Below are 12,453 nucleotides of genomic sequence, written 5' to 3' on the forward strand. Positions count from 1 at the left end.
TTCCACCACTAGTGGGTGGTTGGTTCTTGGGTGGGAGGGCTATTCTTTGTCCTCTCATTATGAATAAAATGTTGTTACAGAGGTGGTGGGCTTGGTTTTTTTGTCTCCGCTCCTTCTCGCAGTGCTTCTATGGAGGTGAAGCTATCTCCTATTGAGGTGGAGATCTTGTGTGAGTTGTTGGGTGTGGAGGTGACTCCTATTGCGGGGGACATTTTCAAGGCTTCTACTTTTGATAGGTTGGGGAGATGGTGGTTCCACCTTCCTAACCTTGATGTTTGGATCCTTGGTGGGAGGACTCCCCTTTGTCCTCTCATTATGAGAAAAATGTTGTTACAGTGGTGGTGGGCTTGGATTCTTGTCTCTACTCCTTCTTGCATGGCTTCTATGGAGGTGAAGCTATCTCCTATTGAGGTGGAGATTTGGTGTGAGTTGTGGGAGACTCCTAATGAAGGGGACAATTTCATGGCTGCTTCTGCTGATAGGTTGGGGGGTTGGTGGTTCCATCTTCCCAACTTTGTTGTTTTGATCTTCCCTTGCCCTGCTTCTGTTGTGGGGGACCCTTTCACTATTGAGGTGGGAAAGGAGACTACTGTGAGTTGGAAGATCTTTGAAGGTGTTGGCCTAAGAAACGGGCCAAGAAGGGTTTGGATCTTTGGTTCAGAGAAGAAAGGGCAGGCAACTTGCTCCCTTGTTTAGTTGTTCTTTTGTTTGATGTTGAAAGGACCTCCTTCTTCCTAGTCCTTGTCGTCTTGTGTTTGGAGGTATGCTTGAAGTTTTAAAGGGCGCTTCCAAGCCCTTGGCTTTTGTGATTGGATGAATGCTGAAAGTTTTAAAGGGCTCATCCAAGTCCTTGGTTCTTGTCTTTTGGTTATGTTCCACAGCTGTTTGGGGGCTTGTCCCAAGGTGTGTCATTCTCAAACCTTTGTCTTTGACGGAGTTAAGTTAATATTGTAGATCCTTGGTGATCTTGGATTTGGCACTAGAGACTGTTAATTCTGTTTAGCAGTATAGTGCGAGTTGTTTGTACCACGGGCCAGCACCCTCTTGCTGCTTAACTTAATAGAAAACAATATATATACATATATATATATGTATGTGTGTGTGTTGTCATATATTGTTAATAGAGATATTTATATAAATGTAATGAAATATAATTACATATTTCTTAGTCAAAAGAAACAATATAATAAATTCAACTTATTAAATTATTTTTTGATAATATATAAAATTTATAAATAAATAACAAAACTTTATAAATACACTAAGAATCATTTGACATCTGATATGTATAGAAATAAATCTATTATATTTATCCGTATGTCATAGAATTCATAGTTTCTACATAAAGAAGAAAAAGTCAAGTGTTTTTAAGGACCTTGTTTCTTAAGACAATCTATGACCTTCCATCACAAACCTCATAAAATTACTCCCAAAACAGGTCCTCAGATGCATTGCTGGTAATTAAAGAAGATGGTCGAGACCAGCAAGAACAGTGGCGTTGCTCCAGGCAGGATGAGAACTGTCATCAATATCAGCATGAGTATTTCCTCCAGCAGCCTGGTGAGATTCTCCTCCTACCGTAGCATTGCAATCTGGGCATTTTGATTTTTGCATTGGGCCACCGCATTCCCCTACAACATAGAAATGGCCATTTGGGCATTTATACCAGTGCCCTCTTCCTCCGACTTCCCTCATCATCACATTCACTACCTCTTCTATAACTTCTCGTCCACTTTCCAGGTTTCTTTTGATTTCTTCAGTTTTTGCATGGCCGGGGGTTTGCTCCAGAATAATTTTGCAAATTGTCAACCCTGTTTTAAGGTCTTGGCAGGAATGGCGAATTGACACCCACTGCAATAGTGACTCAATTGCTAACTCGTTTTCAGCTTTAATATTTCGATAACTGTTGTTGAAATTCACATTTTCTATGCTGGAAGCAAATTTCGGGATTAGCTCTGAAATTTTTTCTTGGATTCGAGCTTTATATGAACTGCGTTCTAAAATGAAGAACAGATGCTCTGTGGCCCGCTCATAATCCCTTAGTCCACTGAGGGCTTTAGCCATTCCCAAATGGGCTTCAAGAGACCCCGGATTGTACCGGAATACGTTATTGAATTCTTGAATTGCTTTGTCATAACATTTTTCCTTTAACATTCTGTTGCCCTTGTTCAGATTTTTAAACCCTAGAATTAACTTCTTGACTTCTTCAATCTGCTGCAGCCTTCCCTTCACAATGTTTGAATACCGCAGTGATTTTCTTATGGGTGTTCTACATTCAGGACTGCAAAGTGCAAACCATTTCGCAAACAATATGAATACTAATCAATAATTTACACAAAGTGCAAACCAAAACTAATAAAAACACGAGTTTTAAATATAGAAACTTAAACTAGGGAAATTAAACTCACCATTGTTTAAGCTTGACAGCAACTGCGCCAGGCTCAGCTTCAAGGACTCTCTCGTCCATATTCATCCATGTATCAAGTCCGCTTACTTCAAATACATGCTCACAGTCTATAAGATGAACGAATCTATCTGTGACTTCATACTCCTCCAAAGTCATCTGAGTAACGACATCAACATGCTTGGGATTGCAGGTCCTACAAAACTTGGGACAGGGCTCCCCACAAAGGCCTATACACGGGTGTCCGCAGCTTAGAATTTCCTGGCATGGCTCATCACACGGATCTCTTGAGCAGATCTCATGGCAGAGACGATCACAAGTATAATGTTGGCAATTCCATTCACATTTCTCCTTGCACGGAATGCATAGTGCTCCACATAGACGAGTACAACGACTGTGCAAGCACCGCTTCTCACAAGGATGCATGCACGGCGGACATGTTTCTGAGCAACCAGCCATGCATTGGTGACCACAGGGAAGGTCCCTGGAGCATCTTTCATTGCAGGGAATGTGAGAAGTGCCTTGCTTACATGCCCCACAAGTTCCTCTGCATATATGCTCACAACCAGGACTTAGAACCTTACCACAAGGCTCTTCACAGGAGAAATTAGCAGGGTCTTCACAGCAAGGCAAAGTTGCCTTATGGCCGCAAGGCAAATCCTTTTTAACTAATTTCAAACACGGTGAGCAGGGGCATCCACATTTTGACTGGCATAGGTGACCACAATCAAATATAACATCACATGGCTCAATGCAGAGGGCATTCTCCGCAGGACTAGAGCAATGGAGAACTAATTGATGACCACATTTAGGAAGAACTTTGGGTACTGGAACCCTGCATGGAGGACAATCTTCAGGGAAGTGACAAATCACCGTACACTGATGACCGCATGAGTTTTCAAATTTGTTAGGACAAGGCTTGTGGCAAATTATTCTATCGTGATTTGAGGGGTGGCACCTCCTTGGGCAAGCATGGCCACACTTCAACTGATATTCACAGGGCCTGCTACAACCTCCATCTTCCACTAGCCTGAAATCTTCAGCTTTTGAAACTTTTGTTTCTGTTTGGGGATGGTTATGACAAACTAGTGAAAGGGCAGGTCCAATGGATTTGGCAGTCCCCAACTTCTGAATAACTGATTCCCATATATCACTTTTAGAGGCTAATAGCTCTGCATTCCCAAAGATATATAGCCCCATTTTGGCTCTTGACAACGCCACACACACTCTATTTACTACTTTCAGAAACCCAATATTTCCCTTGGAGCCTCCCACCCCAAACATTTTATTGCTCCTTACCAGAGATAGTATTATGATTTTGCTTTCTTCTCCCTGGTAATTATCCACAGAACAAACTCGTGGACTCTTCAATGATTCAGGGCCCATCATCTCTATTTTAGTCCGACTAAGAATACGGTCCTTGAGATTTTTCTGAATCTCACTCATCTGACCTTTATACATGGTCAGAATTGTTATGTCGCTGTTTTCGTAACCTTGTTTTAGGAGATAAATGCAAAATTCCACAATGAGCCAAGCTTCCTGCACATTTACCTTGCTGCTGGCCTCACTTGTCTCTGACTCCATAGCTTTATGATCCAAGAAAAAGACATTGTTTTGAATGCCTTTAATATTCTCAAAATTCTTTACGCTCTCATGATCTTGCAAGAAAGGATAGAGGTCTGATATTAGTGCAGAGATTGTAGGCCTCATTCTTCTTTGACATCGAAGAGCCACATGCTCCACCCCACCCTTTATCAATCGCTCAAAGAGAGATATCTCCAGCTTGTGCTTGGTAGCCAATTCATACTCTGCAACAGATGGACGCAATTGCAAGTGATCTCCCAACAGAATGAGATGCTTAGTGAAAAACCCAAGACATGGCAAAATGCTTGCTTCTAAAACCTCAGCGGCCTCTTCTATTATAACTATTTCTGCTCTCAGGCCCTGAAGAATGTCATAGCTTTTAGCAGCTGCTGTGGTTGTCATACCTATTACATTGGATTTTCTTAAAATATGGAGAGAGATCTCATCCTCCAGCTGTTGCATCTGACTACATACATTCTTATAAGCTTCCGTTAAACGCTGAAATTCTGCTTTATTTCTTTCTCTAATTTGGTCCAACCAGTATTGAAGAAGCTTATTTCTTGAATTTTCAGATAAAATCCACTCATTATTAGACCATAGACTTTCATCCGAGGGAACATCTGTGGAATATTCATCTGCTTGCACTACACCCAGACCACTAGAACAGGCATCTTCATCTGCTGGCAATGCCTCATCAGCAGTGGTATCTTCATCTGCTGGCATTACCCTCACAGCACTACCAGCAGCCTCTTCATCTGCTGGCAATGCCTCCTCAGCAGCAGCATCTTCACCTGCTGCCGTTAACCCTTCAGCAGTTGTATAATCTCTAGATTCTTCATAGATACTGGAGCATTCACTACCGTGTCCACCAGATTCAGTGACCTCATCAGGCTGGTCTACAAGCGAAGCAAAAGTATTGCATGTGTCTAGAGCCATGGTTTCTGCAACCTTTTGCTTCCCCTTACTTTGGTGGTTCCTTTGTTCAGCCTGTTCTGCAATCTCTTCTAACCACATTCTTTGTAGGTTTTGAGATATCTCATCATTAGGATTGAGGGATTGAATACATTGCTTTAAGGACATGTTCCTTAGCATTTTCTTGGAGTGATGTTGTTGGTTCACAAGGCCCAAGCAGCGTTGAATCTGCAGCTGCAAGTTGATTTTTGTGTGTACAAGTTCTCTGTACCTTGTGCGAAGTGAGGGGGGAATGGTGACTCCACGTCTGACTTCCTTCAAGTTTCGTTTCTGCATAATTTCACTTGAAGACCTACTTCCAAGTCGAATGATGTTCGGTTCAATGGGGTAAAGGGATTCCAGGAACTGATCAAGTGCATGGTTTGTATAACAGATCACCAGTATAGGTCCCTGCTTCACATTAGAAAGAAGAATGCTGGCAATCTTCAAGCCAACATAAGTTTTCCCAGTACCAGGAGGGCCTTGGATAAGAGCCAGCCTTTTTGTTATGCCCTGTTTTACAGCTTCCATCTGGCTTTCATCCAGGCTACAATCCCAGTGAGGCCATACCTCTCTCAAGATCCAAACTATGCCTGTTCCCAAGCAGCTACTGATGTTTGAAAATGTACTCTTGAAATCATAAGCATCCTGTTGTTTCCTCAGTTTAACATAAGAAGGTTCCAAGACATGAGATTGCAATGATAACAAATGCTCCGAGAAAGGAAGCTCTTCCATTTCAGGCCTTTGAAGACATTTCAAGACATGGTGATAGGCTTCAAAATAAGCTGAAGTGGACTCAATCATTTCATATGTTTTTTCAATTTGTAAATCTGCGGGGCCCTCTTCGCTGCTTGGGATGAGCTTTAGAACAAGAATTCCCTTTTCTTGTTGTTCCTTGACGATTCCCCATAAATAGGTACAGAAACCGTCACAGGAAATGCAGACCAGTGAACCAAATAAGAGCCGGTCTAATAAACTCCACTTAACTGCTTTATTCTTAGAGATTTCTAATGAAATGCAATGTTGCACACCCTCATTCCCCACCTGTAATCGAATGAATTTTACTTTTGTATACCTTCTTATGTTGCTTGGGATTAAATTCTTGCGGAAATCCTGAATTGCCCGTCTTACTGATGTGAAGCAATCTTCACGGATCAAATGGAATTGTGTTGACAGATATTCATCCACGCTATTGTAACTCTCACACACTCGATTTATCGGTACTTTTCTGGGACGAGGGCAAGCTATTTCCTCCTCACTTGGTATTATTGCACACGTCCTAATAGATTCCTGCCCACATCCAACCAGTGGTAAAATTCAAATCAAGAAACACCATAACAATACAGGCCATAATAGTTTTGCTTCAATGCATTATTTGACAACTAAGAAATTCATTTTAGATTTTGTGAACATAAAACCAAAGATCATAACTAAAACATAGTTAATTGTCACGGCACATTCAGGTAGAATGTTAGGTACTTATGCATTGTTAAGCTTTGGACTTGAGCTATAAGAAATAAATTTGGTTCTCAGAGCGTCGTCACCTCTGTTCTTGAAAGTATCTTTATTATTTCAATTTTGTATGAACTTGTTAGTTTCACAAACAGTTTATATTTTATGTTAGAAACCGGTCATAAACTATTCCTTAACTAACAAAACAAATGAAGAATAGACTCATGCAGGGGAATTACATTGGAGGAACTACTGGTGCTTTATATGGTTCTCCACGTCCTGGGCTAGCTTTTTAAAGATCATTCAGGTGGATGTCATGGAAGGGTTTGTGTTTTTATTTTGATTTTGAGGATAGTTTCATTATGCATAGAGCTGAAATAATTAGTTCTGCGGACAACCTTTGGCTTGGATCTCAATTTCATGTATCCAGACTTTTGAAAGGTGAGGATGGTGGATTGACAGTATGCCCTGCTGGTCTCTCTACGGCCAGTGCATTGCATTCTCCTCTAGCCTACATAACCCACTGTACGAGGTGTATTTGGCATTTATTTAATTCATCTGTATAGAGCAGGGCTATATAGAGGCTCAGTTCTGAAAATGAAGTATTAACCATGTGTTCTTTAGCTTCAATTCATAAAGCTTGCTGTTTATTACCAGTTTTAGTGGGGTATGGACAGAGCCCTTTTCTTTGCTCAGCCTATTCTAGCCTTATGGAGAGTTTTTTGTGTTTGCAGAGGCTGACATACATCACTTATTAAGATTGGACTCTGCTATGGCAACACGATTCATTGGTTTTAATTCACCGAGTTTGGGTGGTAACAGAATGTCTTAAGAGAAGCTCAACAGTGATTGGATGAGTCTCTGTGGAGTGCAAAATCATAGTGCTGCTCTGGCTTCCAACTCTAGCATACGAATATGAGAATTCGAACTGCAACAAATTGTACACCTTTTCATTTTCTTGAACAGTTGACCTAAATTTATACAATTTCAGATTGCATTAGGGTTGAAAGCATATTCACCATGGCTTTCGAGCAAGGACTCCCTAGTTATTTATTTTCAGTATATTGAATCACTATTGATAGAAAGAATGATTGAATCATCCTTTCATTACTTTGATTGTGCCTGTAATTGGATTGTTAGTCTACTAAGTCTTGTAGATATATTTTGGTATTATTTATATATTTTAGTGGTCTCTATGTTGTTTAAGTTGTTTGTTGTAATCAGTTGTTTTTTTTTTTTTTTTTTGAAGTAAAAGGGTTTAAGTTATTTTGTTTTAAAGGAGGGTATCTAAAAATATAATAAGAATAATAGCATGGATGCAAATTTATCTATTTATATTAATTTATATTCATCAAGTCCTTCATTAACAATTCTTTTCATTCAATTTAAATATAGCATATATACTATTTGAAAGAGTAAGCTTGAAGATTATGATATTTGGAACATTTTAAAGGGGTAAAGTGTTAAGTTGCACTTACCATAAATATTACATGCAAACAAGTTCTACTATTGTATCTCTTCTTTCCTATATCTATATATCTCTCTACCAATTGAGAGCTCATGAACAAAACAAATATATGCAAAAATTGATGATTTTTTTCTTTTTTTCTATTTGACCTCCCACACCTCTTTAGCATTGAGATTGCACACTAGATGTGTTTGCTGATCTTAAACCATTCATTGTATAGCATGTTGGTATGTGTTTCTATTTTTGGGAATAATTTTATATTATTATAAAGATGAAGCTAAGGGAGGGGATTTTTGGTTGGGAAGCTTTGACATTTCTTCTATTAAACTAACATTTTATAAATAACTTTGAGCAATTTTTTTGGTTATATATTTTTATAATTTAGTTACATTGTGGTGAAATTATATATGTATTATAATTTGTTTGGTTAAGGTAAAATGAAGATTTTGGAAAGGTCGAGTATTTTCTACAATCATAGAAAATCAAAACCTATTTTTAAAAACCATAAAAATTACTCACAACAAACAAAAATAATATAATGTCATAATTTATTATTTAAATTGCATACTCTTCATTAATATTTTAGAAGTAAAAAATTAACATCATTATTCTTAAAAAAACTTTCAAATCATTTTCAAATTTTTACCAATTTTTTAAAGAACCAAATGACCACAACAAACAATTTGGTTGGGTTCAGTGGGAAAGGTGATACTCGATCCTTGCTTTGGAAGGAATACCTCTCTCACAAGAGCAATTTGCCTACATAGTTCAACCAATACAAAGCAGGCTAGGGCATACTCAGGTAGTTTCACAGGTTTATTTTCAAACCCTCCCACTTTGATGTAGGTGAAGCATGGAAATTGGATGAAGAAGCTACCATTATCATTTACTAATTGCATGGCCTCCTTGGACATCCTTTTGTTTGGGTTCCCTGCCAATTCATAAGTTAATTAGCTTGTAAAACCATCATTGACTCTCCTAAAAATTTTGTAACATCTTTCTCTGTATAGATGGGGATGATACTCATAGATTCTCACATTTTCTGTGTATGGTTATGGTGTACAATCCCATTTATTCTCATGTGCATACCAAATAGTGGAAGAGATACAAGGTCATGTAGAAAACTCGATTAACTACTTGGCCATTATTCATTTGGTCATGCATTTCTTCCATTTTAACTTCTTCCCAATCTTTTTTTGGAAAAAGGGGTAAAAATTTATTCAATCAAGTCCAAATTATAGAGCAAAGGCCAAAGGCCCACAATAACACTACATATTCATGTCTTCCAATAACAGCTAATCAAAAATCCCACGATACTCAAAAGGTAACTCATCCCTACCACTAATATCCCAACTAACCACATTCTTTGAAGCCAACTTTGCCAAATAATCCACCACTCTATTCTATTCACGAGGGATGTGATGAAAGGAGACAGAGTCCAAGGAACTACAAAGACTTAGAATTTGTTTGGTCAAAGAGGCTAATTTCCAATTAACATCCTCCAAACTCTGGTTATTTAGCATGTCCACAACAATTTGAGAATCAGACTCACAGATGATCTTCTTCCAGCCTAAAGAGCATCTTCTCTCACAATAATCTTAATAGCAAGGGCCTCCATCAGATTATTAGAGTGTTGACCCTTGTAAATAGAGAAGATAACTTCTTCCCAATCTCAAAAACAAGTGCCTCCTAAAATAATTTGGATAAGAAATAAACCCAGTCTTGGAAGAAGAAAGCTTGATTTGAACCTCTTACTCTATGTAGATGTATAATGAAATCCTTAATAAGTGGAATCATATGCTCTCTAGTAAGAGATATAGGTTGATGGCCTGCATTTTCACCATTCCAAAATTTTGAAAAATATTGTGAAAATCAGGTGAATGTATACAATTAGAGTTTTCATGTATTCTATTGCAAAGTTTTTAGCAAGAAAACCCTAAATTGGTTAAATCGTACCCTAGGTTGGGTTAAGATTTTAAGTTATCCTTTATGACTTAAGGTTATATTAAAATGTTTTAACCATGTCATGCACATAGCTAATAATATTCTATCCTATTGTTGACACTTTACTTTTCCTAAATCTTGTATCTGAGTAGGAGGTTGTCAGTCTTGATACGAATATTCCTTATTCTTCCCTGATCTCAAGACTAATTGTCAAAAGTAGAGTTAGTAGTCTATGAAACAAATGTCCCAACCTTATGCCCAAGGATCAAGCATATCATCGTAAGTTTATTTTGTGAAGGTGAAATTATTTCCTGATATTACATTCCAAGGGCTGAGCATAGGTTCATAAGTTGAAGTCCTTATGTTAAAAAGTGAGTCCGATGATACAATCTAAAGGGAAAAGCTTAGTGCGTAAGTTATGTTGCAAGAGTCATCCAAAGATACGATTAGGGTTTGAGTGTAAGTGCATAAAAGGTAATTCCCTTAGAGTATGAATTCTCTTGATCTTACATTCCAAAGGAAAGCATAGAATCATAGGTGTGTTATAAAGGTTGTTCAATGCTACAATTAAAGGTTAAGTGTAAGACCATAAGGTTCATCTTAATGCTTTTGAAAGTTACAACTGAAGTTGAACGTAATATCAGGGGATCATTTTCAAATAGCTCCAATGCTACAATGAAAAGATACTAACTGCTAGCGTAGGTTTGCAGCTTCAAGGGGGATATAGTAGTTAAGGTCTTTGACTATATGATAAATTCTTGAATGTAAGATCTGAGGTCTCTAGCAATAAGGTTCATGGGGTTATGATGAGAAGAAAGATCCAATGGAGCATAAGATTGGAACCCTAACAAGAAAAAGTGCATAAAGTGATTTCACAAAATAGAGAAGGACAAGAGTTTCTAGCCAATCTGAAATTTTGGCATAAAATAAGAAGGCTTAATTGGTTGTTAACATCACCAAAGTTTTGAAGTGACACTCCTAATGTAAGATCTGGATCATTGTGCATGCAAACATTTAATGGAGTAAATGAAGTTGATGGAGCATGCTCATACATAAAGACATTCTCTGTGATCAAGAAAACTACCATTTGTACAAGTTAGAGAAATCATTGAGTTGCAAACTGTTCAAGCTATCAAACTGCTAAATTGTTTCTTGTGAATTTTAGAATCCAAGGTTTATTTGTAGAGAAAAATGTCTAAGATTGAAGGTGATGAGGGACAATCCAAGGGCGTGGAGGTAGTCCAAGCACCAATTTCAAAAATGGGCAAAACCAGGCAGAGAAAGATGAATAAATATGCAGATGAATGGGCTCGACTCTTGCCTAGATCATCAAATGTTATTTTGGCAAATAGCCACAGTTTCAACAATCCATTATATATATATATATATATATATATATATATTGCAGAGATGCCATATGCCTAGACACAAATGGGTACGAGTTGTTCATGTTTTATATAGCAACAGATTAAAGAAGCCCCCAACCTCAAACCCATGGTAGAGGAATTTGGAAAAGCTCATATTTCCAGAGGTATATGTAGATGTAGATCTACTAAAAGCCCTCATAACATCATATAACCCTACAAAAAATCCTTCCATAAATAGGATAGGAGCATATTGTGTACACTTGACCATGCTTCTTTGATTGAAGTTTTTGGGCTTGGAGGCCAGATTAGTCTAGAGGTTGACATCTAGGATTTCTATGAGAAGTTTGAAAATAATGTCAACTTTTATACTAGCAAGGTGATGATCCACCACATTCATATGAGCTTAAATTAGTTGGAGACATCCCAAAGAAGGTGGATAAGATGCTCCCTGTGAACAAGTTCCAAAATTATAAGTAGAATACAATTTATGGCTTGCATAAGGCACTCGAGAGTGATGGTTTAGATATGGTGTATGGAGGACCTTACCTCATGGCTCTAAATATTCAAGACTATTTCACAAATATTGAATATGATTATGTGAAATATATCATTGAGAAAATGCAAGAACAAATTGTAGCTACCCAAAGGGGAGAATTTGGAAACTTCAAATTCCATAATTATTCATTGCTGATGCATCTCATTTTGTACAAGAATATTGGCTACTTCAGCACAAACTTTATAGATTAGACTTTAGATCTTGATGAAGATTTTCCAATGTAACTTTGGACCTAGGCATTGTTGAAGTAAAGGGTTAATTTAATTTAATTTATTAAATTACCTTTATTCCCTTCTTAAGATTTTCCTTTATGCACTTGCATTCATATTTAATAATTAAATAGTTATTATTGAATGTCATTTACCTCTTAGGGTTTCCCCCTTCCTCTTCTTTGTCTTTTCTTCTCTGTGATAGGTTCTTGCATGCAGGTGTTCTTCCAGTTTTATGGATTTGTATTGTTCAAATCCTTCATGGTATCAGACCCTGACCTACTATAGCTTGTTCTTATTTGGAGAAAAAGAAGAATGAGGGTTTGAAAAAATAGATCTTTCTATTTTTGGGTTTTTTCTTAATGAAAATAGGGGGGTCTCTGAATTTCAAAGCACTTTGAGGCGAAACAAACCTCATGGTTGGATCCAAAAGACATCAAAACCCCTAATTTCATATAAAATTTGTTGATTTTGGACAATGTCGACTAGGGAGGAATATTTTGTTTTGCATAACAAGG

The 12,453-nt window shown here is 37.7% G+C and overlaps 1 protein-coding gene and 1 long non-coding RNA gene across 2 annotated transcripts in view; one reads left to right on the forward strand and one right to left on the reverse strand.

The window, feature by feature from the left end:
* Positions 1-1,285: 1,285 nt before the first annotated feature.
* The window catches only part of LOC149569385 (uncharacterized), a 41,345-nt gene continuing 30,177 nt past the window's right edge, over positions 1,286-12,453 (reverse strand). Inside the window, exons 2-3 of the mRNA XM_089822106.1 lie at positions 2,409-6,229; positions 1,286-2,281 (exon numbers count right to left, since the gene is read on the reverse strand). Coding sequence (XP_089678232.1) covers positions 1,462-2,281; positions 2,409-6,229 — 4,641 coding nt within the window. The 3' untranslated portion in view covers positions 1,286-1,461. The remainder of the gene's footprint in view (positions 2,282-2,408; positions 6,230-12,453) is intronic.
* Positions 1,423-7,597, forward strand: LOC149569386 (uncharacterized). The gene is made up of 2 exons (XR_016362742.1): positions 1,423-1,560; positions 7,126-7,597. It is a non-coding gene; the product is annotated as an uncharacterized LOC149569386 (long non-coding RNA).

Source organism: Cupressus sempervirens, chromosome 3, assembly GCF_028749045.1.
Source record: "Cupressus sempervirens isolate cs-2001-9-10 chromosome 3, ASM2874904v1, whole genome shotgun sequence".
NCBI classification, from domain to species: Eukaryota; Viridiplantae; Streptophyta; class Pinopsida; order Cupressales; family Cupressaceae; genus Cupressus; species Cupressus sempervirens.